General features: G+C 41.8%; 2 protein-coding genes across 2 annotated transcripts; one reads left to right on the top strand and one right to left on the bottom strand.

Moving 5' to 3' along the window:
• Positions 1–5,783: 5,783 nt before the first annotated feature.
• Positions 5,784–6,991, top strand: LOC137254246 (putative nuclease HARBI1). Its single transcript, XM_067791943.1, has 4 exons — positions 5,784–6,049; positions 6,109–6,204; positions 6,266–6,413; positions 6,470–6,991. Exons 1-4 carry the CDS (start codon positions 5,784–5,786, stop codon positions 6,989–6,991), a joined length of 1,032 nt encoding a protein of 343 aa, XP_067648044.1.
• A 1,726-nt stretch (positions 6,992–8,717) lies between these two features.
• LOC137253673 (uncharacterized) lies at positions 8,718–11,278 on the bottom strand. The gene is made up of 3 exons (XM_067791039.1): positions 11,171–11,278; positions 9,815–10,246; positions 8,718–9,232 (listed from the first exon to the last, which is right to left on the bottom strand). The coding sequence occupies exons 1-2, from the start codon at positions 11,237–11,239 to the stop codon at positions 9,995–9,997; spliced, it is 321 nt and encodes a 106-aa protein (XP_067647140.1). The 5' UTR covers positions 11,240–11,278; the 3' UTR covers positions 8,718–9,232; positions 9,815–9,994.
• Between the last annotated feature and the right edge of the window lie 341 nt (positions 11,279–11,619).

Here is an 11,619-nt window from a genome sequence, read left to right as displayed (position 1 = left end):
CTCGCTAAGTTTGCGGCCTCCGCCGGGAAGTGGGGCCAGATTTCGGGAATTCTCCCGGCGGGAATGAAACGTGCCGAGGCGGATTCAATGACCTTACGGAAGGCACGCTCCCCTTGGCGGGCATCAGTCGGGATAGGGAGGGCAGCAAAGCGGTTGTCTGTAAAAGATTTATATTTTTCCCACTTTTCTTTTTTGAAGTTTATGAAAGTGCGTTTTTCAGTGACGATGAAGTCGGCGGTACGCTCAAGCGAAATAAGTATGGGCAGGTGGTCGGATGCCAATGTTACCATCGGCTGCCAGTTGACGCCGTTTACGAGTTCTGCGCTCACGATTGAGATATCTGGCCTAGGCCTTATGCCGGTGTGCATGTGGGCGAAGCACTTTATTATTATTTTTTTCTTTTTTTCTCAAAAATATAAGTCATTCCACTTTTATCTAACAGAGTTTATGTTCTTAATTCATTTGTATAACGTAAGAATAATTACATTTCATTGTTCTTAAAACTAACAGGGTATATTCATTTTAATACATAATATTCTTCTTCTTCGTTTCCATCTTCCTCGGGTTGTGATTTCATCATGGCCATCAGGTAATCGGTAAAAAGGTGACCCAAAAAAAATTGGTCCCCTTTGCGTTTTTGCTCGGTTGGCTGGCCACTGGTACTGCTCCCTCCGTGTGCACCCGCTCTGACGACGTTTTACTTCGCCGCAGTTTATGCCTGCTGCAGATGCTTTTGTACCCTCCTTTCTGACCATGTTTATTGCAAGTGCCATTTTTGGAATCTCCTAATCTCATGTGCGGTGGTCGCTCAGGAATGGTGCTAACGCTTTTCCGCTGAACTGCTTCCCATTGTCGGTGGGGAAGGTTTTCGGACAACCAAGTAAGTATATGACCTTTTCTTGTAGCGCTTTGAGCACGCTTGCCGTTTTTGCTTGGCGCGCCGGGATTAACTCCACCCACTTGTAGAATTTGTAGATCATGGCGAGGAGGTAATTGCTTCTTTGCTTGGAACGTGGTAGTGGTGCCACGAAGTCGGTGGTTACTATTTCCCATGGCTGCGGATATTGCAGGGTTGCCAATAATCTCACCGGGCTCTTCTCTGTTGCTTTTTATTGTGTAAAATATGTCTGGTGCGGTGTTTTGTAACGGGCGGCGGGAGAGTGCATTGCATATCGCATTCGGCGCTCTTTTTCGGTACTCTTTATTGAAGTTGTATTTTTGTATAGCCAGGTAACGGCGGTAGAAGCGTTGCTTCAGCGGTCGGTTATGCTTACGGATGGTCGAGTGTTCGGCTGAAGTTTCCTGCTCCGAATTTTGGCCATTGTTCGCGTGTTCCCAGCTCGTCATTGCATATAGTGTGTCTAACTCGGCTGGTCAAAGTGACTTCTAACGGCTGTCAGTCTAGCGTTAGGGTGATTGCCCTTTCCAGTAGAAAGTCCATTCCTAAGATCATCCGTTCTGCCAGGTTCGGGATGACGGCCATCATTGTTTTAGTCGTTCGTCCTTGGTACGTAATCCTTGGTGGGTAGGAATTCGAACTATAGACACACGTCTGGTCTGCCAATTGGGGCCTGTGAAGATGTGGTTTGATGTTTTACCTCTCCAGGTGGTTTCGTATTGACTCAGCGACGTATGAGAGGGTGGCGCCGGTGTCCACTAGCGCGCGCTCGCCCATGCCCTCGATGGTTATCGGTATGTAGAAACGGTCATCTACTTGTATTTCGGTAGTGGGCTTGCAGCTTGGTTGTTCCATTGGCTTCTGTGGCCGAACAAATAATGCTTGGTGGCTTCCTCTTACATTGTTTGACGGCATTCTGGATGTGTTGTTGTCGGTGGATTTGTTGGTCGGAGGGCATAGGCAGTCCCTGGAGAGGATGTTGTCTTGTCCACACCTGGAGTAGAACATTCTCCAGCGGCCCCTGCTTTGTCAGCGGCGGTGTCCGGGTTCCTTGCAGCGCCAGCAGCACTCATTGCTATCGTACTCCGTTTGAAGATGATACAGGCTGTGGATCGCCACTTTGCCCTGTTTCGCTTCCTCGATTTTTAGCAGCTCATATTCTTCCGTTATTTCCAGGAGCTCATCAATCCTCTTAAACTCGCTGCGCTTGACGAAGGGGCGGTACTGAACGCGTAGGCCATCGTATATTCGCTCGAGGTGGTTTTCCTTGCACATTGTCGGATGCTGGCGGATCAGCGTTTCCAATGCGAGGACGTAGTCCTTGGCTTTTTCTCGGCTTTGTTGCCTGCGTTTTCGAATGGCCTCTTCTAAATGTTGAAGATGAGGCTTAGGCAGACAAAAATTGTCCACCTCCCTTCGAAATTCCAGTGGTTGATTTGTTGCTTACGGATGCGGTACCTTTGGAGTGCTTTGCCACGCAGCAGTTCCGGCAGCGTTAGGAGGAGCCGGTCGACGGGGACGCGGTAACATTCAGCGAGCTCCTCTATTCTCTCCAGAAATTCGTGCAGCAACTCCTCTCCCGAAAAATCCAGATCCCAGTGGCGGACCGTATTCATTAGCTCACCAGTGCTCATTTCGTCTCGTTTCGGTGATGCGCGTTCTCTCTCATGCGCATTCGGTTGGGGACTATGAATCGGGGATTGACTTGGTCGGTGGTGTGGGGGAGATTTTTAGTGTCGGTGCTGGTAGTGTAACTGGTTTTCCTTCGTCCTCTTCTACCTCCTTCTCCAAATCCTTCATTAGGTCTTCGCTTGATTTCCTTGTGCGTTTTGTTTGTACGTACGTGCTCAGTGTGCGGCGCAGATCGGCTACGGTTTGGCCCTCCACGTGAATCGTATGCTTCTTGCACTCCTCTATTAGCCTCTCCCTTTTCAGCTAGTAGATCCAATTGAGTGAGTCGGTATTCAGCATAGTAACTTGGGGGCCGGTGTTTTTGTTTTTTCTGATGCTGTGTTCGTCGAACCCGCCCCGGCAGTGTCGGTGGTTGTTGTATTTGTTTTTCCACGGTCATCTGCGGAGGAGGGTCTCTGCTCGGACGCCATTTATGAGGTGGGTTTTGTCTAAGGCTGGGGTAACGCTCAGCCAATCCAGAGTCGAGTAAAAGTCCCACGAACCCCTACTGAATAAATACACAATATTTATGTGTTACGAACACACGCATACACGGCTGGAGGTATTAGGCGGGCAGCAGCTTTCCGTCGCAAGATGGTGAGGGGGCGGAGCGGCGGCTAACGGTCGTTGGAGCAGATGAGGTTAGGTAGGACGGTTGAACGGTCGGGTAACGGACGGATTGGTACGGCTGTACGTAGGCAGTGGCGGGATAGAAGCAGCGGCTTAACGGCGGTAGGACGGCGGACGGCCAACGGTCATCGTAGGAGCGGCGGCACGGATACAGCGGCTTAACGGCGGTAGGATGGCGGACGGCCAACGGTCATCGTAGGAGCGGCGGCACGGATGCAGCGGCTTAACGGCGGTAGGTTGGCGGACGGCCAAAAGTCGTCGTAGCAGCGGCGGGACGTATGTAGGGGCTTAACGGCGATGGGATGGCAGACGGCCAACGGTCGTCGTAGCAGCGGCATGACGGATGCAGCGGCTTAACCGCGGTAGGATGGCAAGCGGCCAACGGTCGTCGTAGCAGCGGCGTGACGGATGCAGCGGCTTAACGGCGGTAGGATGGCGGACGACCAACGGTCGTCGTAGCAGCGGCGGGACGGGTGCAGCGACTTAACGGCGGTAGAATGGCAAGCGGCCGGCGGTCGTCGTAGCAGCGGCGGGACGGATGCAGCGTTGAACGGTCGGGTAACGGACGGATTGGTACGTCTGTATGTAGGCAGTGGCTGGATAGAAGCAGCGGATTAACGGTGGTAGGACGGCGGGACGGGTGCAGCGACTTAACGGCGGTAGGTTGGCAGACGGCCAACGGTCGTCGTAGCAGCGGCTTAACGGCAGTAGGATGGCAAGCGGCCAGCGGTCGTCGTAGCAGCGGCTTAACGGGGGTAGGATGGCAAGCGGCCAGTGGTCGTCGTAGCAGCGACGTGACGGATGCAGCGGCGGTGGGCTACGGAGGGCGTACCAGGGCCTGGGTGAGAGGTAAAGCAGGATGGAGATGGTGTTTACCTGGACAGCGGCGGCTCGTTCCGGGCGGGGTCGGTTGGCGGTATCGGATTGATCGGTAGTCTTCGGCAGGATCGGTAGTCCGCGGGGTCGGACACCTGGGGAAGAGACTGCGAGGACTCGTTAGTGCTGGTATCACCGCTGGACACCCCCGCCTACCTACTTGCACACTAGTAGAAGGTGCGTAAAGGGGGCGGGGTTTTACCAGCCGACACACCGTAGGTCGACCCGTGGGCGGAGGGGAAGTGCATCTTAACGGCATAGCGGTAGCCCATGTGCGCACTCGTCGGCTCGCGGCTGAAACCAGAGCTGAGGGGAAGGGGTCGAATGGTCATGAAGGCGTCGCGCCTCCGCGAGCATTACTCAAGCGGAAGTATTTGCCATAAGCAGTGTGCTGCCTTAAATTTCAGCGCGAATACTCCAATGAAACAATTGCCATACTCAGTGAGAGTCAGGCCGCCCTCAAGGCGATATCGGCGTCTGAAATAAAATCAACACTGGTACTTTAGTGCCTTGAAAAGCTAAATCAACAAGGAGCACACAACGAACTACTGTTGGCCTGGGTTCCTGGCCACAGGGGAGTTGAGGGTAATGAGCAGGCCGACAGCCTGGCCAGAGAGGCAGCAACGACACGACCTATTGTTCCTGAGCCGTTCCTGCCAATAGGCCCGCAGGAAATTAGAGCGCATCTATTAGTAGAAGAGAGGGAAAAGAGGCAAGAAGACTGGCGTAATATGCCAGGCCTGAGACAATCTAAGTTACTGTTAGGGGGTTACAACACAATTCGATATAGGGCATTAATAGGCCTCTCGAAAGATAACCTAAGAATCCTAACAGCTATTCTTACAGGACACTGTAGACTGAACAGTCACGTGCAAAATCTGGGTATAATATCGAGCAACACATGCCGATTTGGTGATCGATCAGCGGAGACGGTGGACCATGTACTCCTGCAGTGTGACGCAATCTCAAGATGTAGGGCTAAGTTTATGGGCTCACCACGGCCAGAGCATTCTCACATCAAATCACTCAAGCCAGGTGAACTGCTAGGATTCATCAAAGATGTCGGCTTGGATGAGATGCTGTGAAGCAGCTGGGGGACAATAGAACAATGGTGGCAGTGCGATCCTCAATTAATTATCAATCCATCTAGTTATTCCAAAGCATTCGACACTGTAAACCAAAAAAAAAGACACTGTAAACCACAATCCTCTTAGTCTAAAATTAAAAAATGTGTTCAATTTTTCACCTCCTACTTTACATTTAATAAACTCCTATCTCAGGGATCGATCGCAAGCTGTATGCAATGGGAGCTACATATAAAATTATCTACCGATTTCCAAGGGTGTTCCTCAAGGCTCGATTCTTGGTCCATTATTGTTTGTGTTGTATGTTACTGACCTTCAAAGTGTGTTGAGGTACTGTGATATTCATGTGTATGCAGATGATATGCAATTATATGGAAGTTGTCCTCTTTCATGTGTTAATAGTTGTATTAGTTCTCTTAACATTGACTTACAGGCCTATTCTGTGCACTTGACAAATTCACCATCTTGCTTATTTGTCAAGTTTGATTATTTATCAAGTATTTTCTATTCTGTGTCAAATATAAAAAGCTCTTTGGTTGACAAGTTGTCAATATCTTAAACCCTCTTGACAATTCAAATTTGCGCTAAAAATTACATTATTGCGTGTTTGTGTCTGAATTAAAATGGAAGAAGACTTATTACTTTTGCTGTTATTGTGTGAAGATGAGGAAAATGAGGAAAATAGAGATCGCTCGAGGTACTTAAAATCCCTGAGAGATGCCAGCAATCCATTTGCCTTAAGTGAAAATGTGTTCGTTCAACATTTCCGTTTGACCCGTTCTTTGTGCCGTCGCCTTATTGATGACTTGGAACCGCACGATGATCAACAAACCTCCTTGCCAATAACGATCCGTATTCTATCGGTATTGAACTTCTTTGCTAATGGATCGTACCAAACATGCGTGGGCAACAATTAACTACGCCTATGAGCCAGGCTTCTTTTTCCAGAAGTTTGAAATCTGTGGCAAACCTAATTGTGAGAGTTAAGGGCAGTGAAATCGAGTTTCCCCGCACAGTCGAAGAAGAGTATATTGTTAAAACAGGGTATGCGTGCTAATGAAATTTTTCAGATAAATCTATAACGAAAATCTTTGTACTATTTAAGGTTTTTCCGGAAATTCGGCATAAAAAGTACAATAGGTGCAATTGATTGCACCCACATTGCCATTGTTGCTCCGCCTTCAAACAATGTGGAGCGTCCGTTAAGCCAATACCTAAACCGAAAAGGCTACTACAGCATTAATGTTGAAGCGGTATTTTCTGCTTTTGTTAAAAATATTTACAATTTATTAAATTTAATTATTTTAAGGTATGCGATCATCGCTTGCGTTTTACATTTCTAAATGCTAACTTTCCAGGAGCGACACATGACTCAGGCATATGGGCAACGTCTGACCTACGCGAGTATTTGATACGCAAGCATAACGCCAGTTCTACTTCCAACCAAAGGGAATCATGGCTCATTGGAGATCAAGGATACCCTTTGGAACCATGGCTTCTCACACCAGTTGCAAACCCAAGTACCACGAAAGAACGGAAGTTTAATAAGATACATGCATCTGGAAGAAATTGTATAGAAAGAGGATTTGGTGTTGTGAAGTCGCATTTTAGGTGCTTGCTTAAGCATCGAGTGCTACATTATTCTCACGAAACAGCTGCTGTTATTATTACGAGCTGCGTCATATTGCACAACATCATGGCAAAAGCTGGTATGGCAGAGGACGTAGATATCGTTGAAGATGATCATGAATTCGAAAGTGATCCAAATGACTCTACTCAGTACACCCGCGAGGGAGAGAGAACACGGTCTAGATACATATCAACTCTTTAAAAAACTGCACATGTAAATATTTCATTTCCCAAATAAAAAGCATAATATTACTCATAGCTAAAAATGTCCTTTTCGACTCTATATTTTTTGAAAGTAGGGATACAATCACCGAGAGCTTTAGGTTCATGGTTTGCAAATGTTACTCCAGTGTAGAAGAAATTTGGACGTCTCTAAAAAACACACAAACAAAACCTTATGGGCGTGCATAGCCCTTCATTAAAGGACGTTTATATTTAAAAAATTTACTTGCGTGTATCTATCGAAGGGGAAGGGGTCAATCCCTAATCATTTCAGCTCCTTATTATTTTGCCCCTTCACCTCTCCTTTTTTCTTTTTTGTTCGCTTTTACCAATTGTTTTTGTCAATAATGTCAAACAAAGTAATTGACAATAAACAAAAATCCAGCATTATCAGTGATTTGCACCAGATGGCGCAACACTGAATAAATAAAGCTGGTAAAACGGAATAGAAGTAGCAAATTTGCCAGTCAAACAAACCACCGCTGTATAGCTAAATGGTTAGCACAGCATGCCTAAAGCGTACTGATGAAGGCTTAGCACCTTTCGAAATGGATCTATCTGCGCAGCTATGGCAGGTTGTCTTAAAAATTGTCTACTTACTATTCCAAAAACAAAATACAATTTTTCAAATTTAGAAAAATTAAAAAATAACAATAATTATCATTGGAAAAAAATTATTGTTCTGGCCTTGAGCTCGAATCGAACCTTGAATCGTTCGCTTTTACCTTCTCATATCGTCCTTCACTTTTTTATCTTAACTTTTTCTATCTTCATTCATATATCTACCCCTATCACAATCCGTAGTCCTAATCATATAGACACACACAAGATTTTTATATGTACATAAATATGTATGTATTCTATAATAAATTTTATTTATAAAAACAAAAGAAAAGAATTACATAAATGTAACAACAGAAATAATTAATTTCAATAGCTCTCACAGGCAAACTAAAAATTTAAAAATAAAAATAAAGTTATATATGTAGCTTAGTGAAATAATCTAGAATATAAAGTTTGACTTTAGTAACTTTTTATTATGTTTTATTTTATTTCGTTTAATTCATTTTATTTTATGGTATTTGAGTTTTTTATATATTATTTAATTTATTTTAAAATGTTAAATTTATTTTGTTATAATTCTCATTTATTTTATCTTATTTTTTACAATTTTTCTTATTTTATTTCATTTTTCATTATATTATTTTATTTGATTACAATTTTTATTATTTTATTTCATTTTTCATTATTCTATCTTATTTGATTACAATTTTTCTTATTTTATTTCATTTTTTATTATACTATCTTATTTGATTACAATTTAATTATTTTATTTCATTTTTCATTATTCTATCTTATTTGATTACAATTTAATTATTTTATTTCATTTTTCATTATTCTATCTTATTTGATTACAATTTTTCTTATTTTATTTCATTTTTTATTATACTATCTTATTTGATTACAATTTAATTATTTTATTTCATTTTTCATTATTCTATCTTATTTGATTACAATTTTTATTATTTTATTTCATTTTTCATTATACTATCTTATTTGATTACAATTTTTATTATTTTATTTCATATTACAGTTTTTCTTGTTTATTTCATTTCATTTAATTTTACTTTACATTATTTTACCATACTATTTTTTTATGATTTCATTTTTTAATTTTGATTGGAAAATAAAAGTCCTTGGTAAAACAATACTGTAAAGGCACTAAAATATGGGTATTTGTTATATATGCATAACTTTTATTTTCCAATTGAAATTTGTTTTCCAATTGAAATAAAATAAACGATAAATAACTAGTTATTACTAGCAATTTGTATAATAAAATAAAATATTATTAGCAGTCCCTGACTTTAACATGTGTATAGAGAAGTTTTACGGACTATTATTATATTAACTAGCATATTTTTATAAGGAATTCAGTCTGTGGTTCAATTATAATTAAGGAAAATTACTAGTCCGTAAAACTTCTCTATTCTTAAGTTTAATTTGGTTTTAAAACTTTGACTAGTTCAGTGAAGCAGCTCGTTAAAGTTGTGATAGCTTGGATCGTTTCACGATGCTCCTGACGCTGTTCCTCTTCTCTTCTTTCCCGTCGTTCTTCAAAACTATTCCGTTTGCTTATATTGCTCATTAGAGTACTTATAAGTTTGCTTCGTTCTGCGCGAGACATACGGACTGAGCTTCCATTCAAAACTCCAGCATTCTTGAAGGAAAAAATTTCAGTTTAAAAGTGTCCGATCTATGTACATATTTATATATTAGGGAGGCCAAAAAAATTATTTTCGTTATTTTATTGGTATACGGAAAAGGAAGTATGTATACTGATCCAATATTAGTTTTTAATATTAACGGGACAAAAATCCCATAGCAGTTTTTCCTTTACTTCTATGAACATCATTATATCGACGTGCCATACGAAAACTAACAAAAGAAATTTTGTGTCTGACAAAACTAATAATTTCATTTTATGTCTGAAGAAAACTAACTACCTAAAAGTGTTAGTTTTCGTCTGACAAAAAAATAAAATTGCTAGTTTTCATCAGTCACAAGTCGAAAATGTTAGTTTTTGTACAGAATTTTGAGTGTTAGTTTTCGTATGGCACGTCGATATCTTACTACTGATAGATCATTCAACAAATTTCTACTCAAAAATTGCAGAAAGTATAACGCTCTACAACAAATATTGTCGAGCGTTCAATTTCGAGAAAATATATGTATGTATAAACCAATCCAAGGAAGGGAAAACCATATTTTTGCCCCACCCTAATATATATGAATTACTTACTTCAGTCTCTGGCTCAAGAGGTGTCATACCAGGCATCGATGGTTCGAAACTTGCTGATTCAGCATTAGTCTCCGGCGATGATGGGCTCCACATTGCTACAAATAAGTCTGATGCATGGTTTTGCTGCGGCAAAATCGTTGGCGAATTCGAAGGACTCATCGCAAGAATACGGCTTGGAGATTATGTATCACTCTCAGCTGGTGACGGACTCTGGAATATGGACGATGTTCTTGCTGGTAGTTCTTGTGGTGGCGAGTTCAGTCCACTACTTCCTAAACCGGCCCCATCAACCGCTAATAAGCCAAAAGTAGCCAAAGCGCGATCTTCGAACTCATTAAGTGATTTGCATTGTGGACCACCACCAGTAACCCTTTGGCTCATTTTTATACGTCGTGCACGTGTACGTAACTGGCTCTTCCATACTCCAAGCGTCTGTATGTAAAAAAATTAAACGCAAAGCCATTAACTAATTTGGTTACATTTTACAAGACGGTTCAATGCTTATTATTGATCAAAAATGATGTTGGTACCAAAAGACGCGCCTTGACTCCAGTATCAATAATCCGAAAGTGGAAATTGAAAATATTATACATATATATTATACATATAAGTTATTGCCAAAAAATCCAAAAATTAGAAAAGGTCGGTCTAAAACCGGGGTGTAATCCATACTTTGGTAAAAGTCTAGTTGAGGGGTCGACTGCTAATACGCGTCCAAAAATATCGAGAGAAGTGTCAAAAGACGCGTATTAATCTCGGGAACAATAATCCGAAGGCGGAAAAGAAACATTTTATCTCTGTCCGGAGATATTTACAGTTGACTATCACTATTTTTAATTTTTTTTGTGGGTACAACACAATAACAACCACATGAAAATCGCCAAATTCAACTGTAAATATCTCCAGACAGAGATAAAATTTTTCCTTTCCGCCTTCGGATTATTGTTCTCGAGATTAATACGCGTCTTTTGACACTTCTCGATATTTTTTGACGCGTATTAGCAGTCAACCCCGCAACTAGACTATCACTATTATTTATAAGCGCGGCCGAAGGCCGCCAACGCAGAAAGGTGTTATGCGCAAAAATAATATGGATTCTATCCACGGTTTCGGAGGTACCCGCGGGTCTTTTTTCGGTTTTTCGATAATACCTTTTGAACGAATTAAAATTAGCCATACTTTTTATGTATGCTTGTAAATATCTCTTCACACAAATATATTTTTTAATTTCCGCTCTCGCATTATTGATTCTGCGGTCAAGACGCGTCTTTTGATACAAACATCGAAAATTCTTGATCTATATTAAGCATTGAACCGTCTTGTAAATGGTACCACTAATTTTGCACTACAACTTACTTCCTTCCATTTTTCTGCAGAACGTGTTGGTCCTTTTAAGTGGTTAGCTCCTCTGCCAGTTGAGCCCATACAGAGCGCATTTGTTGCGGTGACCTAGAGTTATTTTTTCCTGACCCCATTTCAGGGTTAGCACTATAAAAAAACACGTAGTGCTCCAACTGTTCGCGCGTAGCACGATCGCACTTTGATTTTCTATAAAAGAAATACAATATAACTAAAATATAATGAAAAATAATAAAATACTTACGTTTCTGCAGACTCCATTTAACAATTGTTCGCGCTAAACAGCTGTTTTGTGTTTACAATACTTAGTTCACCACTGTGTGGGGAAAAGCATACGCATAAGAGCTTTTTAGAGTTGTCAACTTACGCACAGAATAACAAAATTTATCAAGTTGATAAAAATCTTGATTATTTATCAACTTATTGACAATTTGTCAAATGCACAG

Source organism: Eurosta solidaginis, chromosome 5 (assembly GCF_040869045.1).
Source record: "Eurosta solidaginis isolate ZX-2024a chromosome 5, ASM4086904v1, whole genome shotgun sequence".
In the NCBI taxonomy this organism is placed as follows: Eukaryota; Metazoa; Arthropoda; class Insecta; order Diptera; family Tephritidae; genus Eurosta; species Eurosta solidaginis.
Note: the sequence above shows the minus strand (reverse complement) of the source record. Positions and strands in the feature narration are given on the sequence as shown.

Coding starts and splice junctions, on each gene's coding strand:
- LOC137254246 (XM_067791943.1), top strand. CDS start 5,784: ATGGAAGAAGACTTATTACTTTTGCTGTTATTGTGTGAAGATGAGGAA. Junction 6,050..6,108: donor AACTTCTTTGCTAATGGATC/GTACCAAACATG, acceptor TTCTTTTTCCAG/AAGTTTGAAATCTGTGGCAA. Junction 6,205..6,265: donor GAGTATATTGTTAAAACAGG/GTATGCGTGCTA, acceptor GTACTATTTAAG/GTTTTTCCGGAAATTCGGCA.
- LOC137253673 (XM_067791039.1), bottom strand. CDS start 11,239: ATGGGCTCAACTGGCAGAGGAGCTAACCACTTAAAAGGACCAACACGT. Junction 10,247..11,170: donor CTGCAGAAAAATGGAAGGAA/GTAAGTTGTAGT, acceptor TTTTACATACAG/ACGCTTGGAGTATGGAAGAG.